At 32.2% G+C, this 12167-nt stretch overlaps 1 protein-coding gene across 2 annotated transcripts; it reads right to left on the minus strand.

Moving 5' to 3' along the window:
- Positions 1 to 586: 586 nt before the first annotated feature.
- LOC128175143 (purpurin-like) lies at positions 587 to 12167 on the minus strand. 2 transcript variants are annotated; one of them, XM_052840566.1, is made up of 7 exons: positions 12120 to 12167; positions 5699 to 5758; positions 4919 to 5003; positions 4232 to 4362; positions 3314 to 3408; positions 1370 to 1591; positions 587 to 681 (listed from the first exon to the last, which is right to left on the minus strand). In XM_052840566.1, exons 2-7 carry the CDS (start codon positions 5731 to 5733, stop codon positions 641 to 643), a joined length of 609 nt encoding a protein of 202 aa, XP_052696526.1. In that variant the 5' UTR covers positions 5734 to 5758; positions 12120 to 12167; the 3' UTR covers positions 587 to 640. The 2 variants fall into 2 exon arrangements, with proteins under 2 accessions (XP_052696526.1, XP_052696527.1); XM_052840567.1 differs by lacking the exon at positions 5699 to 5758 and having other exon boundaries at positions 12120 to 12143.

Below are 12167 nucleotides of genomic sequence, written 5' to 3' on the forward strand. Positions count from 1 at the left end.
GGCACATTTCAGGCTATTTGGCTTTTTTATGATAATTAAGGACTAAAAGAAAAAGTTAACTTCATAAAGCTTATTAAAATTACAAAGAGGCCTATAGATGAAATTGTCAACTTCTTTATTACCAAGTCTTTCTACTTAAATAAACGTATGAGTCACTTAATGTTACATACAAAAGGACTTGGATGCTGAAGTGGTTCCGTACGATTTTAAAATCACGCCAAACGTTACCGGTTGGATTGCACGACATTAGGGACGGTAAGTTTTGATACATGGCACAGTCTTCTATAACAGACTTAATAATTAACGATTTACATGTACTATATACAATGAAAAAATCAGTTATGTTTGTTTTCTTACATGGAGGAAGGTCTTTCATTTACATTGTATTGGAATATCTTCTCAGTTCAACTTATTAATGGTGATTTGAAGTTTTAAATTATACAAGATTTTTTTTCTTCTAAATTTTAGGGGTAAACTATCCAGGTATTACTATAGTCTCATTATACAGCCAGTCCTCCTGAGGAAGTCTCACCAAAGGAGAAGTATCACTATGCATATATAAAAGAACAACGCGGCACTCTAAATATTGCCTGAAAAATCATTTATTTTAAAACATGATTCATGTACAGCAATTTTGAAATCAGCCAACAACGGAATCCAAATTGGGCGCGGCAGAACAGTCTGCAAAAAATACAGATATCGAAACGTTACTACACTTGTAAATTTTGGTTTTTTCCCTTATTTAATCATATAAATTAATAAATAAACCAGACACGGTTTTTATATGTACATGTATATAATACATTGATATGCATATCTAAGTTATATATCTTCTTGTATTTTATATTCCTTCTATGGTTGTTTTGTGTATTATTGATTATTCAGTGCTGTTTTTGGATTTAAAAAAAATCATTGTTGTTTACGTCATAAAATACAATACATGTTATGTTCTTTTTTGGGGGGAGGGGGTTTCATTGATTTTGTCTTTAGTCATGTTACGTTTATTGGTTGTTTTTTCGTATATAATACGGTTATCATTCGTCTTTGTAATATTGTATAAACTCATGGTTCTTGAGTATGTATTTTGTAAAGCATTATTTAAATGGTTGTACACAGTACATAATTCGTTTATCAACTCTAATAATACAGTGACTGAGTGACTGAGATTTGTTTTAGATTAAAAACATCAATATCTTTTTGTATTTAAATTATACAAATATACATAGCATTAATTGTATTTATTTATATAACATTGATTTTCAAAAACTATTAAGGCTTTTATTCTCATAAGAAGAAAAACTAGAAACTTGGCAAAATTTTTAAAAAGATTTGAATATGTGAAAAAAGAGATAGGTTAAAATAGTATTACCATTTTTGTGAGTGGTTTTATAAAACGATGTTTCATTCAAACACAGATTTTCTATCACGTGACTAACTCTCGCCCTCAAATCGTCTGACAGATTGGGATGGCGACTGTACACCCATGCTTGATTCGTCTTACATGTGTCGTCAGGATTCAGTTGAATGCAATTATACACCACTGAGTAGTTGGTATAGTCTGTCTCTACTACCCAGTAATTTCCTATGTTGCCTAAAGATGTAAATATTATTTGCAGATTTGATAATATCGGATATATGTGTCAAGATGGTTATAAACAAATGAGTTCATCATATTTTAACTGCATTGTTCCAAAATTGACAAAAAGCCTTGAAATTTAATACTTATTAACCAATACTTAATCCACTTAGTTCCACGCAATTTTCATATGCGAAAAAGCGATGTTATTTATACAAGTTCTGTTTGAATTCTTATTTAAGAATATTTACATTTTCAGCTGTCTTTGTCTATAGACCAATAATTTAATAAAATATGAGCAACACAAAATGGGCGTGTTTTATATCATAACTAAAAAGTGTGACGCGTATTAATACATAGCATGTGCTACATGAAAAAAAAAATTTAAGTAGTGGTTTTAAAATATTGTTTTAACGTGTAAAAATTGGAAATGATATAAATATAAGTAATAAGGAATCATTTTTGAATGTTACAAGGTGATAATTTCGGTCGGAATGTGGTCAAACCTATCATAAAGCCATTCGGGCTTTATTTGATTTGACCACGCCCCGACCAAAATTATCTCTTCATAATACTCAAAGAATGATTCCTTATTTCTTAAATATTATTGAAATGTTCATCATTTTCGTTACTTTCTTTCATTATTGTGTAATATAAAATTTCGATATGAAAGCTTGAAATGAACGTACGCGTTCAAAATGAGATCTTGAAATGTACATTTGTTTCGCTTTTCAGTCACATGATTTTTACATGCTTAGTGTCAAAACATAGAGGTGGTGAGGGACACTTACATATTGTGACGTACTTCCGATCGAAATAAACAATAAAATGAAGCATTCTTAAAACTTTTTATTTCCCCAAATTGTTAACTAACAGCGTAGCGCATTGGTTTAGAGCCTTAACTACGAATCTGTGAGTCGTAATTTTGAATCCCGCTGGGCATATCAAAATTTTTATCTTTCCAAAAATTTTAAACCATTTTTTGGTAAAATATTGTAAAATTATAAAATTTTAAACGCTGAAAGTATATTGATTATAATGATATTATATATTTATCCACATTAATATCGACAGGGTGTCCCATACCACCTTAATAGATCTAGTATTTTGGAACTTGCAGAATAGTTTCAAATAGATTTTTTTATCAAATGAAACGGTTATAAGCCATTTGTCCTGATGAAGGAAATTGCGCTCTTGCTGGTTATTTTATTACTTTTTATTATATTGTTGTTTTGAGATTTTTTCAATTAGTATCAGTTCAAATATTAAAATAAATAAATTGTCATAATTTCGATTTTTTAAAAAACATATCATACAATTATTGACTGTTTATGAAGGCATTATTCATAATCATGATCATATTAAAATATTGCCCGCCCCGAATCGGAGTATTTTTAAAAAATTTATTTTGAACTAAAATGTGATAATTTTCTACTATTCCGTATTTTTTCTTTTCTTTTATCAGGCATTGGTTTATAGTTAATAAAATATATATTATCTTACTTGCAATCAAAACATTTTTACATACATCAATTCCGAAACATCATGCATGAAATACATTGATATAAAAAACTGAGATCTTTAAGCAATAAAAGTATATATAGAACTATTTTTTCTGCCGATTTTATACAATGCTTGTGTACCATTTCACATGATGTCTTTTTTCAGTTTTCGAGTAAGATTGACTTTAAATAGTCTAAGTGAGTGGAGAACAAGTTAAAATTTTTAAAGTCATACCTTGATTTAAATAATTAAACAACATCTTTCCCGGTGTGTCTGTAAGGTAGATGGTGGAAGAAAACTGGAGACACCCGTGGCTTTTAGCTGGATCTCTGACAAAGAGCAGTTCGATTTTTATTTGTTTTTCTTTGGTAAATCTCAATCTCTCTCTCCCTCTCTCTCTCTCTCTCTCTCTCTCTCTCTCTCTCTCTCTCTCTCTCTCTCAAAAATTCAGAATGATCAACATTGACCAACATTATATTTTTTCACTTAGATTTCCAAGTATTTTACCAATCTGTATGGGAAACCTCCACACACAATAGAGGTTTATATAAAATTAAAACAATTCCTTTTGCATTAAAGACGTCAAGGAACCACTAGTAATTTCATCGCTGCAGTCAATATGGTATTATCATGAACTTTGCTGAACAATGGCATACAGTGGCGCAGTAATGTGTATTCAGAGGGTGGATAAACGTTTATCACTGGGCTTAGAAGACAAAATGGGAAAACAATAATGCGAATATCTTTCCCATTTCAGACAATTCTAAAATGAACAACTTCGGAAACGGCCCAAACACTGCGTATTCTAAAAGTTTAACGGAGTCATGAATTATAGCGGCGAAATTGTTTTTAGCATAAAGGGGTAGAACTTGTTGCATACATCTATGTATCAGAACAAAATTTTTCTCATTTATATTTGTCAAACAAATAGCATAAGTTTATTTATAATTCAAGACGGCAAAAACGTTCATATCATATTTCTTCATGGAAAATATTAACAAAATGTGTCGGTTATATTACCGTTATGTTTACCTTCCACGTGTTGTGTCGGTTATATTACCGTTATGTTTACCTTCCACGTGTTGTGTCGGTTATATTACCGTTATGTTTACCTTATACGTGTTGTGTCGGTTATATTACCGTTATGTTTACCTTCCACGTGTTGTGTCGGTAATATTACCGTCCTGTTGTCTCCTGTATACGTGTGCGAAGTCCTGGAATACTGACGCTGGATCTAAATACCCCTCATACATCCACTCAAATTCATACCACTGGCCTAAATACTTGGGAAAAAATCAAAATACTTTCAAAAATAGGCAATATTATTGTTGCATGAAACAGTGGAAAGTCAGTACTTATATAGAATGACCTTGTAGAAAAATATCCATACTTTGAAAGCAAATACTTATTATTTTCAAAATCTTCAAAATGTGTTGGCTATAAGAATTATTAATGAAACTTAGGGCGCTTTCCATCAACGTTGCGTCGCTGGCGACATCATGGGAAAACGGTGAGGTTACTGGAACGGTTGGCAACGTCACAATACTTCTAGAAGTACGAAACTAGCTCATAACTTATACTTATATTATGATATCATTAAAACATGAAAGCTATTTGCAGATGTATGATGATTAAATTCAATTTAAATGACAACCCGCAGGTATAAAATTTTAGTTTCATAAACCATAAAAACTACACCATACTGTTTCTTAATCGACAACGGTAAAATGAGTTGACGCAATCGCCAGTCGGCGACGCGCGTTCCAGCAATCGGCGACGACGGCAAGTCCGGCAATGTCCGTTAATGGAAAGCACCTCGTTTGAAGTGAATCTCAATACCCTCTCTATGGTGAAATTCGCTTCCACTTGAATCGAATCCATGCGAAGGGTACAGTTGTTCGCTACGAGGCTTTGAATCAAATAGCTGCAACAAAAACCAAAAGTAAGTATCATAGCTGAACCTATGAACAATGATTGCCAAGAAATATCAGTGTAATAATATAAGATTAGTATAACAACAACTTCTCTGATTCAACAAATGGAAAGACATGAGGTATTAGAAAATAGGGTATGCGATCGTATGATAGTTTGACAGATATACGATACTACTATAGTCTGTATCGAGATATTTATGCAGCACACTTAATTGAACAATTTTTAATCAAAATAAACATATCTAGCTGTGAAAGAGGTGCAATTGAAATCTATGAAAGGAATATCAAGGATATCTTCACTGACATATTATCATTTTTCATTCGTAAAATTTTACAGATTTCTTACGAAGATTTATAATGGGAAATGTTGACATCTTTTCTCCATTTGGAAGTCACTTGGAATACCTCTCACAGTTTTTTAACGTTATCATCCAAACACTTTCATCTCGCTTGCAATGTAAACTCCCATTATAGACTTTTTTTTTATTTTAAGCCATTTAATATTGAAATATGATAAGATACAGGGGACGTTTCTATAGAGAAATTTTGGGATTTTTTAATACTTTTGAATGAACACCGTTTATATCAAGGGATATGTATCAATATTGAACCATTCAAGAAAACGTGCTGCATAAATCTCTCGGGACGGACTTAAGTAAAATTTATGAAATTGATGATCTTATACCTGAAAGTTACTATTGTTATTGGCCTCAGAAACATAATGGAGGTGTGACGGGTCCACTCACTACAAAACAATAATGGATTCTATGGTTGGTTCCGAAACTCTTAATTCAGTCAGTTCTTTAGAGAGATAGTTTAATCAAACATACCTGTTAATATTGCTAATTTGTACTGGCATGTCGAAAGCACGAATAACACAGGAAAATTTTAAATCATTTTTGACAAAAAAAAAAATAAGCTTTACTGCAATTTAATAACATGTATAGTTTTCCGTGTTGTTTGTGATGCAAAACAATCACATCCTACAATCTCTTGTACAAAGTAACACCTTTAAGTATTATAGAGTTTTAGTCGGGAGAGGTAATCTATACTTTTCTTCTACAGTAATTGCTCGTCAAGACCGCGACGGTGTTGATTTGAACGCCGGTGTAATGAAGAATAATGACCCCCATAGAATAATGACCGGGGGTCATTATTCTACGTAGAAAAATGACCCCCCGGTCATTATTCTACACAGAAAAATGACCCCCCGGTCATTATTCTACGTAGAAAAATGACCCCTTTGCCTGAAGAATAAGTGTCATTTTCATAAAAATGAGCACACTCCACATGAAGAAAAGTGACCCCTGTAGAATAATGACCCCCTTGTAGATAGTTTATATATATATATATATATATATATATATATATATATATATATATATATATATATATATATATATATATATATATATATATATATATATGTATATATATATATATATATATATATATATATATATATATATATATATATATATATATATATTTTATTTTTTGTGAAATAGTCTTTACACTATTGTAATTTTTACTGCCGCAGTGTACAGAAAGTAACAGAAATTATAATTCATATTCAAATAAACTTAAAGTGAAAAAAGGGGTATATCTTAGAAAATAAAAATCCTTCCGTTATAACAAGATATTGACGTATTGCATCGGGGTATGGTTGTCATCTTAACAATTACATTTACATAAATCTATGGTGTTCTGATAGGGCCACTTTGACCTAAGTTGCAAAGGCGATAGAGCGAAGGCGTAGGAGCAAAAGTGCGAAGATGCGACAACGAAGCGCGAAGATGTGATGCCTAAAGTGCGAAGTTGCGAAGGCGAAGGAGCGATACTACTATCTTCCTTTCCAACTTTGCACTCTGGCCTTCGCATCTTCGCACTTTTGCATTCGCCTTTTTTTATTGCATTCAGCAAGTCTCTGTCGATTACATTGAATTTAATACAGGCACCGTACTCGCCAAGGTTTTCCGATTAATCCAGGCTATTATTGGTACGAATGCGCTAGGCCATCGCGCTTACTATGAATGTTTATAAATATTTTAATGTGTACATGTAACATATATGTTTATTAATAATGGCTATGCCTAATCATTATCTACTCCACACAAAATTTAATGTCCGCCATAATGTGTACATATGCACTTCTAAACTTCTGTCACTTACCAGCCGTCTGTTAACCGTGGACCAAACACAGTTACATTCTAATTTCATTATGCGACACGCCTTGCTCATGCATGGATCTAGAGGGGGAGAGCCCCCCCCCCCCCCCCGGAAAATTCAATATTAATAATTTTACGCAGTAAATCGGGAGAGGAGTCCGGATCCTATCCCCCTGGATAATTTAATTTTACTAATTTTATATTTTTTCCCCCAAAATATGCCTCGGAACCCTTTAAACGATGGAGAGCTCCGCAATTATAAAACATAGGTAATCACAGACTACAAAGCTCACCGAGACGAGGCATCACCTTTATGAAGCATCACCTTTATGAGACCACCTTTATCATATTATATGAAAACCATCCTTTATGATCTTGGATATTCATGGATTCTGTTTTGACACAATATTGAATATCATCTGTTAAAAAATTGGTTGATAATCATATGTTCATATGTTTATCAATACAATAATATATAATTAAAATTGCATCCTATCATACTTACAATATATATAATATACTACCATAAAATACCGTAAAAAATTGTGAGATATGATATTATAACGATGTTATAACGTAAGATATGACATTGTATTGTATTATACATTATAATTGTATTTAATCTAATAATAGAATATCATAAAACATAATACAATATAGTATTATATGAAACAATATCATATTGCAATAATACATCATAACATTGAAACATATGATATTATATTGTTTAATTAAGCATTGAATCATTATTTTTTTTAAAGAAGTGGTCTCATAACTGCAACGGTGTGCATACAAATTGTATAATGCGCGCTAGCGCGTAATGGAAATTTGTTTGCACTCATCGTTACTCATATATTGCAATATCATATGTAATACTATCATGCGATTAAATAATAAATAAATGATACAATATAATATTATACAATATTGTATCATATTAATCAATACTTTACATAACAATATCATGACACAATATCATATCATAAAATATAAAAACAAGAGATGTTTGTAAAACACTTATGCCCACCTCCCTTGGAAACATCCACAAAGAAAATGAACTGCAAATAACTGGAATTTTTCTATGTTCAAGGGGTATAACTATAAAATTGCTCGATCGTACCCAATATCGAACGTGACCTTGATAATATCATAATAAACCTGTATACAAAATTTCATTCCAATATGTTGATCCTTTGCGAAAAAAATGAGCGGTAACTGTAAATAACTGGAATTTTTCTACGTCCAAGGGCCATAGCTCTGTCGAAAATTGCTCGATCGTACCCAATTACGAACTTGACCTAGATATTATCATGATAAACCTGTATACCAAATTTTATTTCAATATGTTCATCCTCTGCGAAGAAAATGAACGGAAACTGTTAGTGGACAGACTGACAGACCGACAGCAGCAGAGCAATATGCCCTCCCTTCTTCGAAGGGGGGCATAAAACTTGATACAATATTTTATCGCATCATATAACGTTTTACAATATAACATTTTGGTATTATATTGTATCCTATTAAACAATAGTGTTTCAAATCATACAAAACTATATCATAGGAATCATGTTACATCATTTAACAACAACCACATCTATCTATCAAGCAGGTTTGAGTGAGGTAGGAGATTTCTCTAGCATCCTTGATAATGGAGATCAGGCTCTGCATCTAAAGCAACCTCTGCGTTTCATTTATAATATAGTTACATCAACTATGCAAGCTATCATCTACAAAACATGTGACCTGTTCCAAAAAACTAAACCACATCGAGAATCATAAACCTATGGCTCTGATTCAGCATTCAAGCCTGTCAGGTGCATCAGTATCATAAGGCGCACCATCCATACAAGTTTAATGAAGTTAGGACCAGTAGTAACTAAAATATAATCATTAGAGGGCACCTGCAACAAAAACTTTAACCAGCTCTAAAAACCTTAACCTCCTCCAGGATCCAAAGCCTATTCAGCACTCAATCCTGTCTGGTGCATCAGTATCATTAGACACACCATCCATGCAAGTTTGGTGAAGTTAGGACCAGTAGTAACTTAGATATTGCTATTAAAGGGCACCTGCAACAAAAACTTTAATCTGCTCCAAAAATCTTAACCTCCTCCAGCACCTGAAAGTTAGGAACCAGATTTAGTAGGTCCAGATGCATCATCCATGTAATTTTGGTGAAGAGAGGACAAGTAATTATAATAGCTTAGATACAGGAGCTGCAACTAAAACTTTAACCAGCTCCGGACGCCGACGCCGGGGGGATAACATATGCTCCCATTGACTTCGTCTGGGTGAGCTAAAAAGGCGAAAGAGCGAAGATTTGAAGGCGAGAGTGCGAAGTTGCAAAGGCGAAGAAGCGATAGTAGTATCACTTCTTCGCTTTCGCGACTTATATTAGCACTTTCGTCTTCGCATCTTCGCGCTTCGCTGTCGCATCTTCTATATTCTTCACATTGTTCATGAATTATACTTGCATTGTGGATTTCCACAATACAAACTGCTGGGTACATACAAGTTCATCACTTAGAATTAATGATGAAACCAAAATTATGAAAAGTTTACTTTATAACCAAGCTGAAGTTAGTAGGCACTGACAGCAGCAATTACGCCAGTAGAGGTTAGCGGCCATTAAGGAAAATCGTCAAAGTACTGAGAGTACTCGTACACAAAATATATTTTACTTTATCCTCGGCATACTTTAGTAAGTTTAGTTAACATCAAGATGATTAATGCTTCAATAGTTTGTATGAGCATTGGTAACTTTTTATACAATAAAGATCGTGTGATCAAAATCAAGCGGGATATAAACCCCTAACATGGGCCCTAACCTCTTATCAACGCTTTTAGAAACAATCTTTTATTATAATCGATCAGTGTTTATTACATGTATCTATTAAGATTAACTATACTCAGGTACTCTTCACAAATTTGCTCTAAAAGAATAAAGTCTATTCATAATCACAAAACATTACAACAAATGTTTAGAATATTGATGTTCATGTATTACGTAGAAGAAAACAAAACTAACGCAGAATAATTTTTTTAAAAAATCACTTTCCCCAAGAAATGTAAATAAGAAGTATTCATATTCCTACGTTACCTGCCCCTTAGTCTTTTCCCATTAAGATATATACATGTATCATTCTTCGATTGACAATTCATTCACCAATGAATATTGCTTATATCATTACAACAATTATTCTTTTATGATTATTGTTCGTTAATTATCTCACAATATCCTCATTTCCAAATTTTTCTTTATTTGCGTCATTTCCCGCCGTATGTCGTTGAGAGAAGTAACGTAACTGTTAACAATCAATTTGTGGCAATGTCAGAGTGTTTTGCGTGTGCTTGCTACGGATATATACAGCGATTTATCAACAAGTTCGGTGTTTATAACTTCAAAATCAGTTGAACAGAGTGAAATATTAAGTAATTTCAAAGTCATATCTTGGATACGGGGTAACCAATTTATATTCATGTTTACGGGGGGGGGGGGGTCATTTTTTTATGGGGGTCATTTTTCTTCATGTTGAACATGAAGAAAAATAACCCCTGGGTCTTTTTTCTTCAGAAAAATCCAATTATTCTTCAGCTAGGGGGGTCATTATTCTACGTAGAAAAATGACCCCCGGTCATTATTCTACGGGGGTCATTTTTCTTCATTACACCGGTTTACGTGAGACACCTGTCTTAACCGCGTTGCAATTTGAACCGCAGGGGTGCGCGGAAAAAACGGAATTTGCGTTGCCTGTACTGTACCGACGTATAGAATGTCCATATATGAATTTTTTTTTATATGAAATAATTATACCACCATTCTCAACATAAACAGTCATATTTTACTGATAAATCAATTGAATTTGATAACAAGCAAAGCCTATTTAAAGCCTCTCCCAAATACAAGGACAAGTCATCGAATTACAAGATATTTCCATGGAAGTATTATTATTCGTTTTCAGAGTATTACTGATATTCTGTGTACATAACATATAAGGAATAAAACCATTACTTCTCAATTCATATACATATATGTAAACTCAATTACTGTTGAGCTATATCATGTTTAATTTTGACAAATACACAACGCCCAAATTTTGTGACGTATGCCATATGTTTAATGTTTTCCAGAGATTAACATAAAGCTTGAATAGAAAAAAATATCTCTATGCTATACTTATCAAATTTCAGGCACGGACATTTTTTTTAAATTAAATTTAGAATTTTAAACACTTATTCAAAATACACATCTCTATTTAGTACATCCTGTAATACACATGTATCTTTGATTTTCTTCTTCTTTAATTTATTATTAAATTTTATCTTCACGAAGTTATTTTCAAATTTTGAGTTTGAGGTAATTTATAACATCAACAATTCAATTTATGCGTAACATACATATAAAAGGTTGAATTAAAATCGAATAAATACCATAATGTTAAAATGGAATGCTGAATAAATTTGTTTTCATAAATATACTATATTCAAATAAAATAAAATATTATGGAATACATATCTACGTCGATTTTTGTCTTTGGGGATAAAAAATAGTTAAAACAGAGCAAATAAATAGGTACATTTGACCTTTCTGCTAATATAGGTCAAGATCGTTGTCTACGGGTCCGTATTAGTGCCACATTGTGATTTTTTTTCTTTAAAATTCCGACTTTAAAGTTGATTTTTCCAACATAAAAGTTGGAATTTCCAACATTTATCTTAATATTTTCAACTTCAGAGATGGAATTTTCAAATTTAAAGTTGATTTTTCCAACTTTAAGGTTTATTTTCCAACTTAAAAGTTAAATTTTCATTTTACTACCATTGAAGTTGGAATTTCAAACATTATTCTTGGAAACATCAACGTCAAATTAAAATTTTCAACTTTAAAGTTGATTTTTTTCAACATTAAATTTGGATTAAAGTGCACTAAAACGCTACCTTAATTGTCAAGCTTCTTTTTCCGTGCACAAACTTACCAGGATTGTT

Source organism: Crassostrea angulata, chromosome 3 (genome assembly GCF_025612915.1).
Source record: "Crassostrea angulata isolate pt1a10 chromosome 3, ASM2561291v2, whole genome shotgun sequence".
Classification (NCBI taxonomy): domain Eukaryota; kingdom Metazoa; phylum Mollusca; class Bivalvia; order Ostreida; family Ostreidae; genus Magallana; species Magallana angulata.